Source organism: Osmia bicornis, chromosome 8 (assembly GCF_907164935.1).
Source record: "Osmia bicornis bicornis chromosome 8, iOsmBic2.1, whole genome shotgun sequence".
NCBI classification, from domain to species: Eukaryota; Metazoa; Arthropoda; class Insecta; order Hymenoptera; family Megachilidae; genus Osmia; species Osmia bicornis.
This window is the reverse complement of record NC_060223.1, coordinates 4335918-4357433: the sequence shown is the minus strand read 5'-3', so window position 1 is coordinate 4357433 and position 21516 is coordinate 4335918. Positions and strand designations below refer to the sequence as shown.

The following is a 21516-nucleotide window of genomic DNA, read 5'->3' as shown; positions in this document are numbered from 1 at the left end:
ATTTTTTTATCACCTTATATAATAGAAATTTTAGAGTATTGGTCTATTTTTCTTTGATATTATTTTATTTGCATCTAGATCAATACAATTTTTCAATTGAACATTAGGCTTTTGAAATATTTAAAATTTCATTTACTATTTTATACAAAACTTTGATTTTAGTATAAACAAATGGATCTAAAATAAAATAAAATTACATAAAATAAAAATTTTTTAAAATAAATATTTGAAACATTTTTTAAAAAAGGATAGGCTTTTTCTTTCAAAATTTTTAAAAACCAGCAACAGTATCAATTCATATTTATTATAACAATAAATATCTGAAATATTTGTAGAAAAAGGGCACACTTTTCCTTTCAAGTAAAATAAAATGACACAAAATAAAAATCTTACAGAAACCAACAACAATATAAATTCATATTTATCATGAAAATAAATATCTGAAATATTCGTAAGAAAAGGACAGGCTTTTTCTTTGAAGTATTTTCTTATACACGTTCCCCCTTATCGAATTACTACACCATAAAAGCTCTTCCATTACTACTGACGAGAGAAGTCCGTAGGGCATATGGTTGAGTCGCACTACTAGTAGTTTGTTCCCGGAACACCGACAGTAAAATCGAAAAAGCAGCGAAGGAAGTAAGACATCCATGTCGAAACGACATTCGTCTGACTTGTAACGCGTTCTTCTTTCTCGCATATGTCGACTACGAATAACATCGAACGTGCTTTCATTTTATTTTCTCAGGATTTTCGCGCACCTGAGCTTCGCCCCTGCTTATATTTTTCTTTTCTTCTCTACAAATACAGTGCTTTCCCTTTGTTCGATTCGTCGAAATATTTTTACTACGTGAACTCGGTGATGAAGATGGATGGTGAAATATTTTTCCCGGAAGTAGAAAGAAAATAGAAGTAACGATGCATTGTTACTAAATTAATTAGGATAGAATGTTAATTAAGTATAATTAGGAAATTGGAAAAATTTGAAGTAAAATGAAATATCTCTATTTGCAAATTTTCCAATTTACTTAATTGACTTGAACTTTTATAATTGAAAAATTACTAACAAAAGCTTTAAATAAAAATTATTTTAAGAAAATTTGATAATGAAGATGAATGTTGAAATATTTTAACCGGAAGTGAAAGAAAAATGGGAGAAATAACCGTGCATTGTTATTTAAAAAAGAATGGTAATTGAGATTTAGAAAAATTTGAAATAAAGTTGAATTGATGATTTTGAAAATTCACAAGTTTATTCATCATTTCTCTAAAAACTTTTATATTTGAAAAATTACTAACAATAAGCCTTAAATGAAAACGATGAAATTGATTAAATTTATGAAATTTTCAAACGGTTTGCAAATTTCATTTACCACTTAAGGAATATACCTTCCTTCAACAATCTACATAAAAACTTTTACTCAACATTTTTACAACCACCCTCTGGGTTTCATGAAAATCTAAAATGCATTATTCAAAATTGCCAAACTTCGGCTACCTGAAGAAAACTTTTCATCGGTCGAGTGCAACCGTTGCAACTTGCAAATTCAAGTAACGAAAGCATTCAAACTAGCCAACTATGCCCAAGGGAATGCAATATTCAACGGGAATCGAATAATGCTCGGTGTATGCAAAGGTGAACAATTTACCTCAAGGTTCCACAGGTGCGATGGTTCCCGTCCGGCTACACCTTTCCATTATCATATCGAAACTTAAAGCCATAATCATCCTACACGATTTTATCTGTTCAATTTACAATCAACTCACTGATTCTTCAATTTTCCACATCTCAACACTTTTTCGAAAATTCTTCAGAGATGACACTATTTTCCAAAGCACCTTGATATGATTAATCGATTGCCATAAAAAGGTCATTACAATATTTCAGTTCGTTCAATAAATAATTCTTCTTCTGGAAGCTCGCATTTCTTCAAAATTCATTAAACATTTACAATTGACCTCGCACTGGTCGAGGGAGACTATTGAAAACCATTCATTTGCAGAGGTACTGTAATTAACATTGATCATTAGCGCAATTAGTTTGCAACTTTCGCTTCAGTTTACCATTGTATCCAATTACAGGAGTTATAATTAAACACGTTTAATTAACAGCGGTCAGATCATTTTTCAAAGTCCAACGCAGTAACCAGTGTCACCCAAAGGAACCAGCACCCATAGCACCCAAAGGTGGACATTTACCTAACATCTTCGTCCACGATACAGAAACTGTTAATTCTTGAACACCAGAAGACTGTCTTTGATTTTCTTTTTTTCAAAAAATCTTGAAGTTTCATATCTCTTACTTCAGAAATAGATGCAATCACTAATTAAACGATGAATCTCATTAGTCCAAAATACAGATTGTTGATCATTTTAAATATTCACTTAACAATTTTTTTTTTAATAACACTGCAGAGTATGGGTCTTAATTTTAATTATTTATCTAAAATCTTGATCTTCTTAACCATCGAAGGAAGTGAAATCTGGGCCACTTTATGGATTAACAATCCTCAATTTCAGGGAGAGACACGTGCAGATAATATCAGGATTTCGATTAATCGTTCTGATCGATCCGGGTCGCTTCAGACCCAGGAAGTTTGTAGAAGATAAGAAGATTGTACTCGATTTTTGTTGGAGTTCCTCTGTTTACATCGCGATGGGAAACCGATGGAAAGAAGTGGGACGCGACCGCTCGTCGTTCGAACGGCCTGCGAGGCCGCAAGTAAACTGGATATTCGTTGCTTTCCCGCTTTCCACCACCCTCTGCCAGCCTGGTGGCAGCACCGGGATCTTCTGCACCTTACGTACCCTGCGCAGCCATACGTGCCACCCTTAGTCACCCATCCCCCACCCTGGAAAGACACTTTGGCTATTCCAGTGGTCCGAACGTTCATTGCTTCGATCCTCTTTAAAATGGTTTTGTATCTTTTTTCGGGGGTGTAAGAAGGATATATTTAAAGTCCAGACAGTTAATTCGATTTTAAGTAGAATTTTGATAATGTGTTTTTATTTGAAAGTTTGATGGTGTAGATTATGTATCTTGAAAGGTTTATTGATACTTGAGCAGCAGAGCCTGGATCAATCGTGTCCCAAACTTATAAAATATATACAACGATATTGACCTAAAGTTAAATAAATAATTTTTAAATAAGAGTCTCGTATAATAGAAGAATAATTTCTAAAAGAATATGAAAATAATAAATTAAGATTCAGGCTCTCTCCATGGTCCGCCAAATGAAAAATCATTAAATCTTCAACGAAACGAAAATGTTCATTGAAATCAGTGATACAAAGGAAGATAATGAAATTTATAATCAACTAATTATCAATTCCCTGTCAATGGGTAGTTAATAAAACCATTTTATCTAATTTTCCACGAACTCTGTCCGGTACAAAGATCTCAACGAGGCGTAGTCGTTTCTGGCTGTGCAGTTACTTGGTGAAAGAATAAAAAGGTTTCGTTCTTTTGAAAAAAATTGCTCGTCGAAACGATTCGCTGGTCCAATTATCAGGGCTCGTTTCAGCTCGGAGAACACAGCTTTAAAGTCTTCGATAAAGACGTCGTTGACGTCGATTCGAGAGCTTCGTTTCCCCACGATTCTTTTCTTCTATTTAGCCCGGATAGTTTCGAATTCGTGTGTCTGAATGTTCTTGAAATTTTATCGACAATCGGATACCCGTTCGGGTATTTATTTCATCAACTTCCTCTTCCAAGACATTAAACCTCCGCTTTGATTTCGTTTTTCTCGTGACGCCAGTTAAATATTAAAGGAAATGTTTCAAAAATAAAAAAAAAAATTCATATTTATTTGGTGCGTTAATTGTAATTTATATTTTTAAGAAATTTTAATTATCTTGGGTGGAACATGGGTGATTTATATTTAATTTAATTTTTAATTAAAATAAGAAAGGAATTTAAATTAATTTTCTATAATTATTGTATTTGCTGCCTAAAATTTTAGACCTAGGAAGAGTATTGATTAATTAGTCATTATTATTCAATTTGCTCACGACTTCTGAGCATTACCCGTAGCTTCGATACTTTTTACCCTCGATTCTGAAGTAGAAAATCCTGGATACGTCAGTGCAAACAATAAAACCGATAATTGCGAATAAAGGAGAGACCATATCCTTGCAGCCCGTGAAGAAAGGAAGAGGGCTACGCCATTTGAAGGTAGACCGCAACCACCATCCCCTCGTTTGGAGGTGAAACTCGCGGGAAAGTGCTTTCCAGGATCCAATTTATTTAATTGACTACCGGAAGGCGGTTCGTGGAATGAACAAATGTGTCGTCATCGTGATTGGAAAATATTTTTAGGTATTTGTGGTTCATTGATGAAAGATAAAGACGGTGAAGAATGTTTTCTTATTAAACAAATGCAATTAATTTCTTTGAATCGATTTATTGAGCATTCGAAGCTTTACAATATAATACAATCGATCGATTTATACTATTCGGAATAATAAATAAATTTGGAAATTTACAAATTTAAGTATTTGAGAATTTGAAGCCTTGGAGAATTGAGGAATTGAGGATTTAGGGGTTTAGGAATTTGGGAATTTAGATATTTAGGAATTTGGGAATTTGGAAACTTGGGAATTTAGATGTTTAGAAATTTGGTAATTTAGGAGCTTGGGAATTTGAAAATTTGGAGATTTGTGAAATTGAGAATTTTGGAAAATTGGAAATTTAGAAATCTAGATATTTGGGAATTTGAGAATTTGAGAATTTAAAAGCTTAGAAATTTGGAAATTTGGGTACTTAGGAATTTTGAAATTTGGAAATTTAGAAGTTTGAGAATTTTGAAATTTCGAGATTTAGAAGTTTGAGAATTTTGAAATTTAGATGTTTAGGAGTTTGGAAATACAGAAATTTGAGGATTTGGGAGCTTAGGAATTTGAGTGTTTAAGACTTTGGAACTTAAAAGTAATGAAATCTGCGAATTCATAAATTCACCAATTCCCAAATACTTTTCACGCCATGGAATTCAATTCGTCGAAAACTAGAGAGCGAAGGAGCACCACAAAAATCAGGGAGTTTTTCACACTGATGCGATAGGGAGTTGAAAAATCTTTTAAAACTTTTATAATAACCAACATGTCAAATCCATCCCAATTTCGTCAGACGATAGATTGAATGGAGGCTCGTTAAACGTAATGCAAACTAGATATATGTATGCGAGTATGGTCCTATCACAAGTCATTTATCAATTCGAATTGCTCACGGAGTTTCAAACCGAGTCAGGCGAATTTATCGTGGTCTGGACATCGATTTCCTTCTACTATCAGCTTGATGATTCAATCGACACGTTGCAGAGCCCTGTACATCGTTGATGAAGACAGGTGAAGGGGTAATTTGCATAGTCTGTTGAAATTCAACATTCCTTCATGAATAATTACATGACTGATACTTCTGAAATGAACAATTGGTCATCACAATATTTTTATACTACACTCCAACGCAAAATTAGGGGAACACCTCTTTGCGCAAATTTCTGTTGTAAAATCAAATATAATGGGAGCCTCTTTATGATATCTGATAATTTACTGTTAAAGCTGACTTTAACAGTTCGTTCTTTAATTTACATTTTTCTCATCCCTGTAACTGGATCTGCTCGTAAGATATATTTTTCTGCTTCAAACTTAAATAATTCCGTGAAAACATGTTAAATGCCAGGACAGCCACCCCCAACACGGACAGAGTGGAGAAGAAAAACAAGGAGAGGGTGATCCAGCCCTGTCCTCAACACTCGGTGTGACGGCTTCACCATCAAAACCGGTGGAGTCGTCAGGGCCGTTGGCGTCGTGAGTGGGGGCTCCTGGCGCCCTTGCACGCGGCTCGAGGAAACTTTCGCCGCCAGGGGCGCTGTGCTTTCGGGAAAAACTTAGTCCAAATTTTGTCCACCAGAGGGCGCTAAATTTATTCGTGCTTTAGTTTCTTTTTCTACCGCCAGAGGGCGCTGTTTTTCCGAGAAAACTTTAGTTTTAATTTTGTCCGCCAGGAGGCGCTAAATTTATTCGTGCATTAGTTCCCTTTTCTACCGCCAGAGGGCGCCGTTTTTTCGAGAAAAATTTAGTTCAAATTTTGCCCACCAGGGGGCGCTAAATTTATTCGTGCTTTAGTTCCTTTTTCTACCGCCAGAGGGCGCTGTGTTTCGAGAAAAATTTAGTTCAGATCTTCTCCGTTAGAGGGCGCAAAATTGATACTAATTTCATTTCAAGGATGTCAAGGATGCTGAGATGTATGGGATGCAAATATGTAAAGGATGCAGAGATGTAAGGGGTGCAAAGATATAAAGAATTCAGGGATCTGAGGGATGCAAGGGATGCAGGGATGTAAGGGATGCAGGGATGTAAGGGATACAGTGATGTAAGAAATAACAACGATGTAAAAGATGCAGAGATGTAAGGGGTGCAGACATATAAATAATTCAGGGGTGTAAGGAATTGAGAGATGTAAGGATTGCGGGGGTATAAGAAATTGCAGAGATAAGAGATGCAGATATATAAGAGATTCACAGATGTCATAAGGGATACACTGATTTAGAGGTAGTCCCCGTTGGGCCCATGAAAAATGTGAAAAAATAAATAACTGTCAATGGAGGCCTTGATTCATAAAAAGGAATGGGATAATAAGTAACTGGGAAGGGTGGTCCCCGCGACGCCCATAAAGGGGAATAAAATACTAAATAATTGGTAACGTGAGCCCGGATCCATAGAGAAGAATAAAATAATAAATAAAAGGGGTAGTCAGCTGATGCCCAAAAGAGGGATAAAATCATAAATTTCATTCCCCTTTGATGAGCTTATTTAATAAGCGAAGATAATAAATAAAATAAATAAATTAGAAATACTTATTTGTTTGGCAGGTTGATCAACCCTTGGTGGTTCATATAATACTGAGGAAGTCGCACCTCGTTCTAAGACAAATTACTGTGTTTTCATTTAAGTTCGATTTCCATGTATACTATGTTTATAATTTATTAATGATGAATTAGTTATTGAATGTTGTATATATAAATAACTAAGAAAAGAAGTTAAGTGCATTAAATAAATAAAATAAGAGGAGAATTGAAATCAATTAAATAAATAACTGAGGAAAGAAATTACGTGCATTTAATAAATAACTCAAAACGGCTGCTGTCTAAATTAAATAAATAACTGATAAAGGAAATTGGGTAAATTAAATAATAACTCAGTTGCTTTTTTAACATGATTTACTTACCAAGGCGCATGAAGTGAATACAAGTTTATCTTACAATTATTTTAATAATATTTCAGTCTTGTACCAGTTTTAATTAATCTATAAAAAATAGAGTCAGAGGGAATTAAAGTTGTCTTTTCAGTAGCTGTGCGACGTGCGGTAAAAGAGGGACTGGTAAAACAGGCACAACTGTCATACCGGCTGTGTTCCTTACAAGTAGATTGATGCAGATCTAACTCTGCCTGGGGTTGTCTGGGACCCCAAAATCATGACTCTTCGCGAACAAAGGCATGTCCAGTCTTCTTGTATCTGTTGTCACTGTAAACGATAAAAATATATGCACTACAAGTGACAGATGTCGCTGAGATTTACTTTCACTCAGCGGATATAATCAACAATCGTTTATGACATCATAACTTACCGGCAGATACGCAACAACATTTATTTTCAATTGCTATTTGTTAATAAATTGTTAATAATATACCTGACCATTGAATCTTATAAAACAAATCAGGAGCAATTTTTTGATGCCATAATATCTTTGTTCTATTTGGAAGATTACAAATTTCTGCTTTTTTATTTGCTAATAGCTCATTAAATATAATGTTTGCGATTGGAGCAATTTTAGATTCCAAGGGAGCAAATGAGGAGCAATATTTTAAGATATAAATTGTTAAAAAATATTAATATTCTGTGTCAACTTTTCGATGGTTTCTCGTCGGTAATTTGGACAAATCAGTCGGTAAGTTATCGTGTAGTTTCCGCCATTTTTGAACAGATGGCGCAAAAGTCAAATTCTTCATTAAATTGCCGATCGTTAATTCTAAAAAATATTTAATTCTGCAATTTGTATGCATCAGAACATTTAGAACCCTTGCTAGATGAAGACTTCATAACTAAGCCTTTGGTGACCTTACCTCACTTCATGGAGAGCTAATCTGTGTCTCAATCTTATTTATAAACAAGAGTGTGAAATCAAACTGAATTTAATTAACTCATTGCCGAAATTTGTTTATTAGTTAGTAGTTATAAATTTTTGTACAGAATGTGAGCACTTAAAATGCGTGTAAAGATGTTCCGTATATTGTACAATTACTTCGGTAGAAATGATACCCTTCGATAGTAATTGAAAACACAAGTCTTAAATAGTTGTGATACTAGAAGCTTGCTTCGTTCCTCGCGAGACGTATAACAGTAGTCAATCTAATTATCATACATTTTTGGTACAAATTTAAAGTTAACGTAAACCATTGAACATCTAATCATTTTAAATGAAGAGAAACGAATGTTATATTTCTATCATAAGTAAATCATAAACTAAAAGACAGATGGTAAATTCGTACCGTCAAATTATAATAAACAATCAACACGATAATTGGATGATTAGAGTATAGATGAAAGTACGCAGACTATCGCAAGAGTATTCATAGGATTTCTCTTTTGATTAAACGTTGTTGCAAAACTCACTAACGCCACAGGTAGAAAAGTCGCATCCATTTGATGAAATAATAATCGTTGAAGAAGATGTAAATGATATGAGATGATAAATAAAGAGAAAAAGAAATGAAATAACCATAAGAAGAAGCAAACGAGTAACTTTGGGATAAAGTTTCGAATGTTCTCCGCGGCTGATCGACATGAAATTTGGAGGGGTTGGGGGAGGGGGTTAGAGGATCCCAGATATAAAACGATATCTTCATCAGCCTATTGATTAATGAGATATGAATTAAAAGTTTTCAGTATAATACATAGAACTCTGCCTATATAGGGTGCCCCTCTCAAAATTTCTACTACGTAACATAACCTAACCTGAAACCCTCGATATAAATCAAATGAACTTAACTTTACTTTGGTGGACGCAAACTTGTTGACTATTTATTATATATTCTGATAGTATTTAACGAATAGGACCCGAAAATATTAATTTTTAGCTCAGGGATCCACTAGAGCAAAAGTTATGCGCATACAAATGCGCTGATTGGACGAATTATGGGTAGAAATCAATATGGCGTCAAAGTAACTTAACATATGCTAAAAACGCTCAACTTTACATCGACATAACTTTCGAATCCGTGAATCCTTGAGCTCAAAACTGGTATCTTTGGATTCTACTCTTCAAATACTATTAGACTGTCAAAATAAAAATTAACAATTTTGAGTTCAACCTACATCGCTATAAGTACTGTCAACAGCTATATGCCTCTAAGACAAAATTCTATGTATTATGCCCAAAGTTTTAATTAATATCTCGAAAACTAATTTACCGATGAAGATATCGTTTTATATTTGGAATCCTCTATCCCCTCCCCCTGTCCCTCCAAATTTCATGGTAAATCGGCCACAGGGAACATTCGAAACTACAGCCTAACTTTGGATTACTTGGAAGTGTATCTTAAACATAAACAATGATATATTTTAAAATATTATAATTATTCTCTGTTCGAGAAGGAAAAACACTTCGACTAAATTATGTCAACGTGTTAACGATAGATTAACAAGAAATTACAGGCGCAAATTATTCATCAATCGTTTCTGACCTATTCGATGCTGGCTCGAAAGGAACAATTCGTAGAGACGTGTGTGGTCTAGAAACTAAATGGACGGGCGAAGTCGAATATTGCCAACGATGTTTTTATGTGCACGATAATGATAATCGTTTTTTTTTTTCTCTCGTCCCCTAATAATTCAATTCTTAATATCTAGATACATTTAATAATATATTCTCACTTTTCATCATCGATCTCTTATACGTTTCTTTTTTATTCTTTTTCCAATTTTTTTTTTCTTTTAATGTCTGTTTATTTTACTGTGCTTCCGAGAGATTTCATATACACTGTTGTTTGCTGTTGTTCACTTTTCCTGTTCGCTGTTGAGTGCGTGTGTATGAGTACGTGTATTTATTTCGATTCGTTTGGTTGCTTTTTTATTTTTTAATTTAATTAATCGTTTGGCTGGTTGCATCTTGTTCTTCTTCTTCTTCCTCTTCTTCCTCTTTTCTTTTAAACATTGTACATTTAAATGTATAAAATATACAAGGAGCAAAGTTCACAGGTACATTTTATACAATTACACGATTTTCTTATATAATCTTGTGTATGTATAATTAATCGTTTCTTCTCATTCGCTATCTAATTTATTTATATTTGATGTGTGCATCGATTGTTTGGCTCGTATGTTCATTTATTTCTCTTGCTTGTTTATGTCTGTTCTTTTGTATCGCATTATGACATTATAATTATGTACCTTATTTATTACTTATTTTATATATATATAGATCCTTCCTCGTTTCATACTTCAATGTACAATATGTAACGTTTTATTTAATTTAATTTAATTAATTAATTTAATTTTTTTTTTTTTGTTTGCTAAGGCATTCGTTATGGCAAGTATATTTTAAAGGTGCTGATGTCTAAACGCGCGTGAATACTTAGTTTGTTTTTTTACCATTTTCATACAGTTTATAAAAGTATATTGGCCAGTTACGTAACTTCTAATTAGCCGGCTACGTGTCGATTCACTTAAAAGATTAATTCGCTCGTTAGAAAAAGAACTAATCTGCATCATTGTGTTTCTTTTTTTTTTTATTTCATTTGTTGCTGTTGTTTTTTTTCTGTTTGGGATTGTGTTGCTTTCACACTATATCACTCTCATTCTATTTGTGTCTTTCGCGTTAAATTCGATTGGAATTTTAAAGTCCATTATCATTCATCGATTTCATTTCCTATATGTTGCATGCAACGTTATCAGGTGATTTTATTAACTGTTCGGTGAAATGTGTGAATTGGAAACAAGAATAAAAAACTGTCTGAAGAAGTACACATGAATTTTCTTTTCAATCTTTTCAACACGTTTGCTATTAGACTGCCATTTTTTAAAACAAATTGACTGTTATTGGTAACCCATGTTATAAATTTAATAACATAAATTTTAAATTGAAAGTAGAAAGTTGGAAACACTGGTAATTCAAAATAGAAAATTAAGAAGTTGATTGAAATTTATATTATCGAAGTGCCAGTCAACGTGTTAATAAAATACAGAATAAAATTTCGTAATTCAGTTTCTAGATTTAATTGGCCTAATATCTGGACCCCAGAGTGTATTAAATCTCCTTTTTTGAAAAAATGACATCCTGTATTAAATTTTTCACTCTTCCTAATGGTAAAAATTATTTTGTTCTAAGTCGTTCAATTTTTAATATAATAGCTCAAAAATAATATTAAATCCATATCTTGCTTCAAGCCAATCTAAAGAGCACTTAATAATAGTTTACAAAAAATTTCAGAACCAAGCAATTTGAAGACCAGTATTAGGTTAAAGTAATTTTGGACGTAATGCCTGCTTCAAAAGATTTATGATATTAAGTCACACAAGAGGAGATAAAAAATTGGAAGCAGACACTATTAAGTCAAGATATGTTGATATTAAGTCACTGAATTACTTGAGTCCAATTTATTTTTTATTTCAAAAACCAACAATGTCCGGTACACAATTTCACTTTTGAACAATAAAACGATACATTCTTTATCTGCGTTAAAAAAATGACGTACGTGTCTCTAATGGTTTCAAAAATTATAAGGCTTTTACACTCTGAAATTTGAAAAGTGTGACCTAATCTGGAGTCCAGATATGAATTACCCCTTTCAAATTTTAATTACCATTAAATAAATAATGTGTTACATATAGCAAACGTGTTTTACCTCTTCCCTTCACTTGCAGAACTTTCATTATCATCCCTCTATGAGTTATGTGTAAGTGTGTATACCAAGCTGTAGAATGATTTCGATAAAACCCCTCATCTTTCCGATTTACACACGTTTCCAGCAATCTATACTTGTTTTAGAGCTGGCCTGAACAAACTGCATCATCGTCATTTGTACGCGCACGCATATATTAAACTGTACACCTGCGATCAACTCAGGCTTCTCCGGAAAATGTTGTGATGCCTTGGAATCTCGCCCTTCCCCTTAGGCGTTCGCGAGGAGAATGACGATGGAGGGGAGAGAATCCTATATGTATAGGCGGTGACCCCCCACCACTTGCGTACGAACGTTTACGCGGGAGAATTTGAATTGATATTCATATTTCTCAGTAATATACTTAATTTTGTAATATTTAATAAATCAAAATTATATTATTTTGTTTCTAAATTACTTTTAATATTAATGTCGTTAAAATTAAGGTTTTGAGAACTTCTGCTTCCTTTATATCACTATTTTCTCGGAGAAACTTGATCTGATCGCGAGTGTACAAGTGTTAACACGAGTTAGGCGAGCACACGTGTAGCAGAATTATCGCAACAGAATCTTCTAGCCAGTTGCTTGACTAGATCACTTTGCGAGCAATGGTGTAGCGGTTAATCAAGATTAGGTAAATGTTAGATTGTTGCATACGAAATGGTAGATTTATTTATAAAGCTTGGAAAAATAATATTTCTTGGGGCCTTGATTTATTTCAAATTTTGTATTATATTTTACTCAAATATTCGTTAACTGTATTTTCTCTAAATTTTTTTTATTAAATTAATATCAGAATTTATTATAGAATGATTCGTAAGAAAGCAACACATGATTCTCGTTCTGATCCATTGTTCGTTGCAATTCGCAAACAGCCATTCTGTATTAAAAATATCAACAAAAGATTTATGTAGTCATTTTCAGCAAGCATTAAGCTGTTAATTGTTATAAGATAAATGTTATTTCGTGATACTTTTATGTCATGAAATTATGATTAATTTTGAAGTTTCCAAATCAGCCATTTGATATGCAACAACCCAAAAGTTTAGGAAACTCTCTAGTCGCTGTTCATTTCTGATTGTTACCCTAATTTTTATTCCGTAATATTGTCAAAGATTCATGCAATGGATCAATAATCAACAAGCTCAGACGAGAATAAATTGCAAAGCAATTAGGTAATAAATCATCATGAAAGTGCGACTGGAGAGTCAATATAATAATAGAATTTCAGTGTGAACATTTCGGGAGATACGATATGAGTCATTAGTCTTATTGACGAACTAAAATCTTTGTCTTTAATGTACTACACCATTGGGCCTTCATCGGACGACGGATTTACAGTGGAACGAAAGTACATGCTCAAATGATCGTTAACATCGCTTTTCGTATTTCACTTTCTCTTAAACGAGATACTGTATTCTACCCGGAACTATAGAGGAATTTCTCGATCGATTTTTAATCCTTTCGCGCACTCGATCGTCCCCACATAATTTCACCTTTCTATCAATATATCGTGTCAGAAGAAGGTACCTAAAAGAAAAAAAGCAACAGTTTCGAGGAGAAAGGAATTGACTCGTTGGTCGAGCGCGAAAAGTTAAACACCGATACGAAACTCGTTATTCGTCATTTTTCTTTCCTCTCCGTTCATCTCTCATTCCATATTTAATTTCGCGATTACAATGATTATAGTGCGCCTCGAGCAAGCACCTATGAGCTGTATAATTTTTTTCTTGTTTTGCGTTTGTTTAAATCCGCCACTACGCATTTTGCTGTGTTTCTTCTTTTCGGCTGCGCGCTTTCACTCCCCCCATACGTTTACTTTAATTCCGGTGTACAATTAACCGGCGTTTCACTGTCACGAAACGCTTTTGTAAGAAACTTAGCGAACGAACGAACGATGTCTAATAGAAAAAACGTCAAGAGATTCGTACCAGCGCTTTTGCAAATAGCATACATACAGATTCATACGATAAGCGCGACGCGACCCACGATGCACGCTTATGGTGTGAATATTGTAGAAAACTCTTTTCGTAGAAAATTGACGCTAGGGTAATGTTACTTCCTCTCAAATCATTTTCTCTCGCTCGAGTATTTTATTTATCTCATCACTCACACTCTCACGCACTCTCATCACATTCTTCTTTTTTATTTTTTTATTTATTTTTGTTTTTTTTATTTCTTTCTTTACAAGGCGCTACTACGCAGGTTTCTCGCGCGACGAGGATGACCCTCTACATGGTGTCACACTACTGGATCTCCTCAGAGGCTAACGATTAAATCAAACTAAGCGATCGTTTCGTAACTGAACATTCGGTAATCTTACTTGAACGTCTGTCAAGTCGATTCCAATCTTTACACACGGTTTTGCTCCGATGACGCATATGGTGCGTCGTCCATTGAATTACAAGGAATGACGCATACGGTGCGTCACCCATTGCATTACAAGAGATGACGCATACGGTGCGTCGCCCATTGAATTACAAGAGATGACGCATACGGTGCGTCGCCCATTGAATTACAAGGGATGACGCATATGGTGCGTCGCCTATTGAATTACAAAGAATGACGCATACGGTGCGTCATGTATTGCATTACAAGAGATGACGCATACGGTGCGTCGCCCATTGAATTACAAGGAATGACGCACATGGTGCGTCGCCTATTGAATTACAAGGAATGACGCATATGGTGCGTCGCCTATTGAATTACAAAGAATGACGCATACGGTGCGTCATCCATTGAATTACAAGGAATGACGCATACGGTGTGTCATGTATTGAATTACAAAGAATGACGCATACGGTGCGTCATCCATTGCATTACAAGAGATGACGCATACGGTGCGTCGCCCATTGAATTACAAGAGATGACGCATACGGTGCGTCGCCCATTGAATTACAAGGGATGACGCATATGGTGCGTCGCCTATTGAATTACAAAGAATGACGCATACGGTGCGTCGCCTATTGAATTACAAGGGACGACGCACAAGGTGCGTCCTCGGCATTGGATCGCGAAAAAGGGGAAGAACGTTGTGAGATTCAGTCGCTAAGCTAACAGGCTCATCCTCTACGTAGTCTACAAGGCAATCGACGTGTCGGTATCAGCGGTGACGATCATATTTTTTTTTTTTTTTTTTTTCTTTAATATCTTCGAGTTCGTTGTTTCGATCACGTGCGTGGCTTACGAACGATAGAACAGGTAGAAAAATCAAATTCGATCACGCTCGGGGATCGTGCGAGCGATTGGATCTATCGTCGACTTAGGTTCTAGAAGAGACACCGATTTTCTTTTTTTTGTTAAATTTTTGTGTTTTTTTGTTTTGTACAACGCCAGTCTTGCGTCACCCTGTAGAGATCACCGAGAAACGCTTTGTCAGTGTTTTACTGTCTAACGAAGCTTAGCATTCTACTTGGCATTGGACAGTCGCATGTTTCATTATCGATCGTTTTTTATTTTTTATTTTATTTTCTTTTTTCTTTTTTTTCGCTTAATTACGCGTTCGATCCTTGAAACCGGAAACGGAAGTGTTTTTAGTTAGGTGTGTGGTGCTCTACACTGTGTCATCGCTACTTTTGTTCAGCTCGACTAACGCTGCAGTCGCGACTTGACGGATCTCGACAGGAATTCTTAGGTGGGAATCATCGAGGTGAATTGCGAGACATTTTTGGCTTTCGTCTGGGCGGGGAAGTGTCTTCGAGAAACTGTGGAACATCGTCTGGTGATGGACTTTTGGTATTTGAAAGTCTTCATAGACTTATGAGAAATAATATTCGAATGTTTGAAATGGACATTTGTTTATTTAAAGAATTAGATTTAAGCATTCATTTCATAGCCAATGTGCCTATGTTTAGATTATTTTTATCTAATCAAGGGATTAATTAGAATTTGGATTATTTGGATTATTTATAAATCCTTCAGAAATCAAGGTATAATTGAAATTTGAAACAGGACAGAAATGTAAATTACTGTGAAATATGCAAGATTTTTGAATTCTTGAAACATTCAAATCTTTGAAGAGCATGGAAAGTGATAGAAATGTACAATGATGCTGAAGTACTTCCTGTGCGAGTAAAAAGTTGTAATAATTGCTTTCTTAAGACAGTAGAACTTCTATATCAAAGATTTAAACGTTTCAACATTCCAAAAAGCAAAACAGATAGCAAAAGTTAATAATAATTTACACTGAATCTAAAATCTGGTCTCCCTGGGCAAAATCTTAATTTTGACAATATTAATATTAAAAGCAATTTTAATATAAAATTTAACGTACTGTCCATCATCAGACGTGTCCAGTCGGTGTTTTCATAAAGACGGGAAAATTATTTAACCGTACAGCGAAAAATCTCGCCGGGAACGAATTCTTAGAGTCGCTCGAAACGAAACGTCTGATATGTAAGATCCGAGATACACATTTCATGGCGCTACAGTCTTTTTTTGTGTATGTAATAGAGTAACGTATGCAGTTATTTACCCATATATAATGATTGACCATTTTCTTAAAAGAGTAAGAAATATAATATGATGCATTTCTCCACCCTCGGATGGCGGACCATGGAGAGAGCCACAATTGTAATTTAATTCTGTACTTCGAAATTTTACACTACCCCTTTGAAAATTATTTTTCTAATACATAAAACTCTTTTATTTATAAATTATACATTTTTAAGTTAACATCCCTTTTTAGGTCACGATTGACCCAGGTTTTACTGTTCAAGGGTTAAATAATAAAATATAATTAATTATTTTTCTTAGCCCGAATAGAATTATAGTATTATATTATATTTCTTACTTTTTTAGAAAAAGAGTAAATAATTGTACAGAGGTCAATAACTGTATACATTAATCTATATTTGATTTGAAATATTCTGCCTCTAGATTCTAGAGTCTAGAACGTCGTTCAATATCGTGTTTCGTCCATCTGTAACCGCGAACGATCATCTCGCAATTCATCGTTATTTAGTTTAGAAAACTGAACGATCTGTGAACAGTAGACTCTCGTTATATTGCCGTCGACGGGGCTGTTGAATGGAGAATTTGTCAAGCTCCCAGGTTCTCATTTTAAGGAGAAGAGAAAATAGAAATGATTTCTTCATTTTCATAGACTATGACGGTGGAAAGGTGACACTATACTTTAAATCACTCACGTGGCAATATAACGAGAGTCTCCTATACTTCTATCCCCCCGTTATTTTAATTGAACATCGTCACCATCATCCCCGCTATTACAGGCAAAAATTTACATACCATTTCCGATTTCCGGACCCCCTGATCGTGTTCACCTCTTTTATTTGTTTTTTTTCATTTTATTTATTTCCTTAATTACATCTCACTCTGTTTGCATTAATAGCAATATAACGTGCATCTCGAACGTTCGCACGATAATTTTTTTGGGGTTTTCTCACTTTTTTCTTTTAAACACGATTTTTCTTCCCTGTCGCTGTGCTCGTCCATAATAATAATCCTAATGTTTTATTTTTATTCTTTTTTTTTTTCTCTCTTCTCTCTTCATATCCATCGTCAATGCTACACCCTCTTTTTGCAGCCACTATTACTCTGCACTATTTATTTCTTTTTTTCTCATTTTTCTTTTTAACACGGTAGTAGCATCTCTCGTGAACATTATAGCAGACAGTGATTACATAGTTGTCTATCGTTTTAGCAGTGATAGCAAAGAGTACACAACATCCTTCTCTCTATCTCTCGTTTCTTCCTAATCAATATCGCCACTAATCTTTCCCCACCCTCGTTCATATTCTAGTAACAATAATTCCAATTCCCTTTTTTCAATCTCCTCGTCATCCCTCGTTCTTTTCCTTTTTTTTTTCATTTTTTAATTCTTCATTTGTATAATTAGTTACGCGTACGCCTTAGGCCCGAACCTCGCTGGCAGATTAGTCCTAGACCGATCTTAATTTATTTTATTTTATTTTATCTCATTATATCTCTTGTGTGTATAGATTAATCTATAAAAACGTCGGTGTCATGCGGTCTACGAGTATTCTACCACTTTGTAGGATGCTTTTCACCCACTGTACGCGAATCATCCTTCTTCCTCTTCTATTACAATATAATTCATTATTATAATTAGTATTATCGTATATGTATATTTATATATATATATATAATATATTCAGGATGACGTGAGGGGTTGTAAAATAATGACAGAAAACTATCTCTCTCTTACATGAAAAATAGGTACTTCTGTTTTCCTCGCACGTGTGTAGGTGTATATGTTTACACCTGCATATGGGTACACAGGTGTACATGTATATGTATGAAACGCATGTATAATATTCCTAGATTCTTCTTAATTATTTATATATGTATATATGTACATGTATGCATATAATCACATATGCACGAAATGTGTTACAACGTTCAACTAGGAAACGAATGGCACGTTTCTTTCACCTGCACTGTGTTCTTCTCTGTGTGTGTATGTGTGTGTGTGTGTGTGTCGTCAGTGAATTGTGTGTGTGTACGCGTGTACGTCGAAGTATTTAACATAAACGTGTCAAAGTAACGAGCAACTTTGTTGGTATCATAAATTAGACTCCTATAAAATTTAATTGATTAAAGAAGAGTATTATCGTTAACAGATTACGATCTAGGCTCGATCGAGTAGCGTCTGTAACATGGGCTTTCGAATTTTATTTATTTATTTATTGCTTAGAATTCTTTATAATTTGTTCAGGGTATTTAAAGATGGTAACATAATTACTATTATGGTATTTTTATTGTAATATCGAGTGACGAAGACTCAACAGTTTCCTTTTCAAATTATTCACCCCAAGTTTAAAAGAAACTTAATTTATTTATTGCTATATTATTGTAAGTGTTCTACCATTAAAACTGATCGTGAGCAATGGAATTTCAGATATAACAATGTTACAGAATAATCTATTCCTAGAATTTTGAAGGAAATGCTTGACACTTTGATAATTGAAGTAGAATATAAGTGTAATATTTATATTGGAGAATTGTAAAAATGTAAATTCAAAAGCCCTTGATCCAGAAAGTCTTTCCTCAGAACCGAGTATCTCTCCTCTCAGTATTAATATAATAATATCAGATAAATTCAACAGTCGCGTTAAACTTTCAAAGGATAACACTATTAAAACGTATCAACAGCTACAGAGAAATAATACAGTAAGTGGAACAAATGTAAAGTCGTTCAACCTGGATTATCATTAATCTATCTACAGGTGAAAATATATACCTCGGATTGGAATTGATTTAAAATCAGCATTTTCATCAGGTAAAGTCGGGTAAGAATGTCCGTAAGTATCGGTGTTATTTTGTCGGTGTTTATAACCCTTCCTCGCATACAGTTAAAACGTTATTATTTAATAATATCTTGCAACACGGTATTGACCACTATGCATACTTTTTATATGTATATATACGTATATATAATATGTGTTGTCTCTTCTCATTTACGTCTTACTTCCTTTAATCTGCCTAGCTTTTATGCGGTAGTGGATGTAGTAATCATTGCAATGATAATTGGTAACAATAATAATAATTTATTACATAATATTTATAGCTTCTTCTTTACTCTTCTTCAGTTTATTTCTCTTCTTCTTTCATTATAGTACATCGCGTCTATTAGCCTGAATAAAAAGATACAGCTCTTCGCGGTTTCACTTAATATCTCTCTCTTCATTGACGTGTTTAATTAATTTTTATTCTTCATTCCTTTTTCTGCTTCTTAATTACGACAGCCCAAAGATCACTCAACAAGTTAACACGGTCTTTGGGCGGTTCGATTAGACTTCTTTTTTATAATTATTAATTTTCCATTTGTAGAATGACCTAAACCAACCCCCTCGTTTCTGTACCCTCTCCCCGGAAAATTTTGTCTTCTCTTTCAACGTTGAATCTTCTTCCTTCTTTTTTTTTTTAATTTCAGGACGGTCTTCCTAAATTCCGATTATGAAATTTTTGTCGAGCTCGAAATTATATTTATATATTTCTTCATCTTCATCTTCTTTCGTTTCCAGCTTTCAAATTATTCCACGTTTCTTCGACTTTTATCCTTCCTCTTCCTGGTCTCGTTTGTTCACTCGAAGCTAAAGTTAAAACACGTTAACAAACTTATAACCGGAGTATCTCTCGAGTATGTTTCTCTTCTATAACGTTAGTTGTCCTTAGAAAAAGAAAAACAGAACCCTAGTCGCTTGTACGGATCGTAACATTGCCCCCTTCCCTATCCCCTTAATTTTCATTATCGTCTCCCTAAAAGTGCGAAACGGCTTTGCAAAATCACAGAGAATTACGCATCGCTTTTTTAAATAACACTGTCGTTTAGGACTTCTACCTAGTCCACGATTGGCTACGTATGCTCTATAAATTTCTAGGCCTGCTCTTCGTCGTCGTTGAGGTCTTCATCCTCTCTCGCGTTCAGCTTCTGTCGAACGCTTCGTAAAAAGATGAAGATCCTCGCGGGCAGGAAACGGCTCCCTGTTCTCCAATCGATGACACAGCCTTTCTTCATCGTCCTCTTCGAATCCATCTCACAGTTTAGTCTATTTATAGCAAACTGGTTCGATCAGCGATCAAACACAGACCTGGAACACACGATCCTGAGTCCTTCGTCCTCGTTTCATTCTGCTTTCGTTTCGTTTATTGCTGTCGACGTGTTGAGAAAATAAGCGTCTCGAAAGAAACGGAAATTAATTAATCGAGTTCCCAGCCTGTGCCACCGTTGGAGAACTTTGGATCTCTTCTTGGTCCGCGCGATTTTACGCATAGATCCTGGACAGAACAAGTGCCGTCGGGTTAATATAAGAAGGCGCTAATAAACCGATCGCTAGAAGACTACTGGCATGGCGTATATCTATGTATAAACTGCTTCTAGTATAGCGTCCAGGATCTAGGCTTAAAACGGCCGCCGTTGGTGATCCTAGGTCGACAGGTTCGCGTACTGCCGTCCGTTGGAGCCGTTAGTATCTCTCTGTATGCTAGTATAACGAGTGTCGTCATTGATACGAGTCCTTGTGGAAAGTGTCGCTTTTGTGGAAGATCCTTCGTCCTTCTCTCGACAACTCCTGGCTCGCGAAATTGTTCTCAGACTTTGGTCTGGGTAGCAGGCAAGCTGGTAGGCTCCTCAGTTCCATGCTGTGCACCTGCAATCACATTTGTTTATTTATTTTTTTCATTTCCAATGAATCTGCTTCTTAAATTTGGAATAGTAATGCCCTATGTAGAATGCGGAAATTTATGCAGATGCATATTTTAGAGAAGTGGATGAAATAAATGAGATTTTGTAGAAATATGTTTCATAATTAGAAGATTTCACCAATCTTGCACCAGGGCCGGCTCTGGGCCTAGGCAGAGTAGGTGGCTGCCTAGGGCCCCCCAAGGTTCAGGGCTCCTTATGTTTACTTGAATATTAATCAATGTAAATGCAAATCTAAATTAGTTATACAAGCTTTAATGTCAATTTTATCAATTTTAATTAAGGTACTTTCTTTATGTCATATCTGTAAAGGGACCCTTTTTCAGAGCTCTCCTCGGATCCCCGAAATCTCAGGGCGGCCCTGATATTTAATAATATAACATTTAGAATATTCA

General features: G+C 34.8%; 2 protein-coding genes across 6 annotated transcripts in view; both read right to left on the bottom strand.

Moving 5' to 3' along the window:
• Positions 1 to 2703, bottom strand: part of LOC114878171 (octopamine receptor beta-1R-like) — a 49904-nt gene extending 47201 nt beyond the window's left edge. For both annotated transcript variants that reach the window (XM_029191661.2, XM_029191662.2), the window contains exon 1: positions 1650 to 2703. The gene's annotated coding sequence lies outside the window, so the exon portion shown is untranslated. The remainder of the gene's footprint in view (positions 1 to 1649) is intronic.
• Positions 2704 to 17437: 14734 nt separating this feature from the next.
• Positions 17438 to 21516, bottom strand: part of LOC114878173 (potassium/sodium hyperpolarization-activated cyclic nucleotide-gated channel 2) — a 72196-nt gene continuing 68117 nt past the window's right edge. For all 4 annotated transcript variants that reach the window (XM_029191664.2, XM_029191665.2, XM_029191667.2 and 1 more), the window contains one exon: positions 17438 to 21068. In XM_029191664.2, coding sequence (XP_029047497.2) covers positions 20922 to 21068 — 147 coding nt within the window. In that variant the 3' untranslated portion in view covers positions 17438 to 20921. The remainder of the gene's footprint in view (positions 21069 to 21516) is intronic.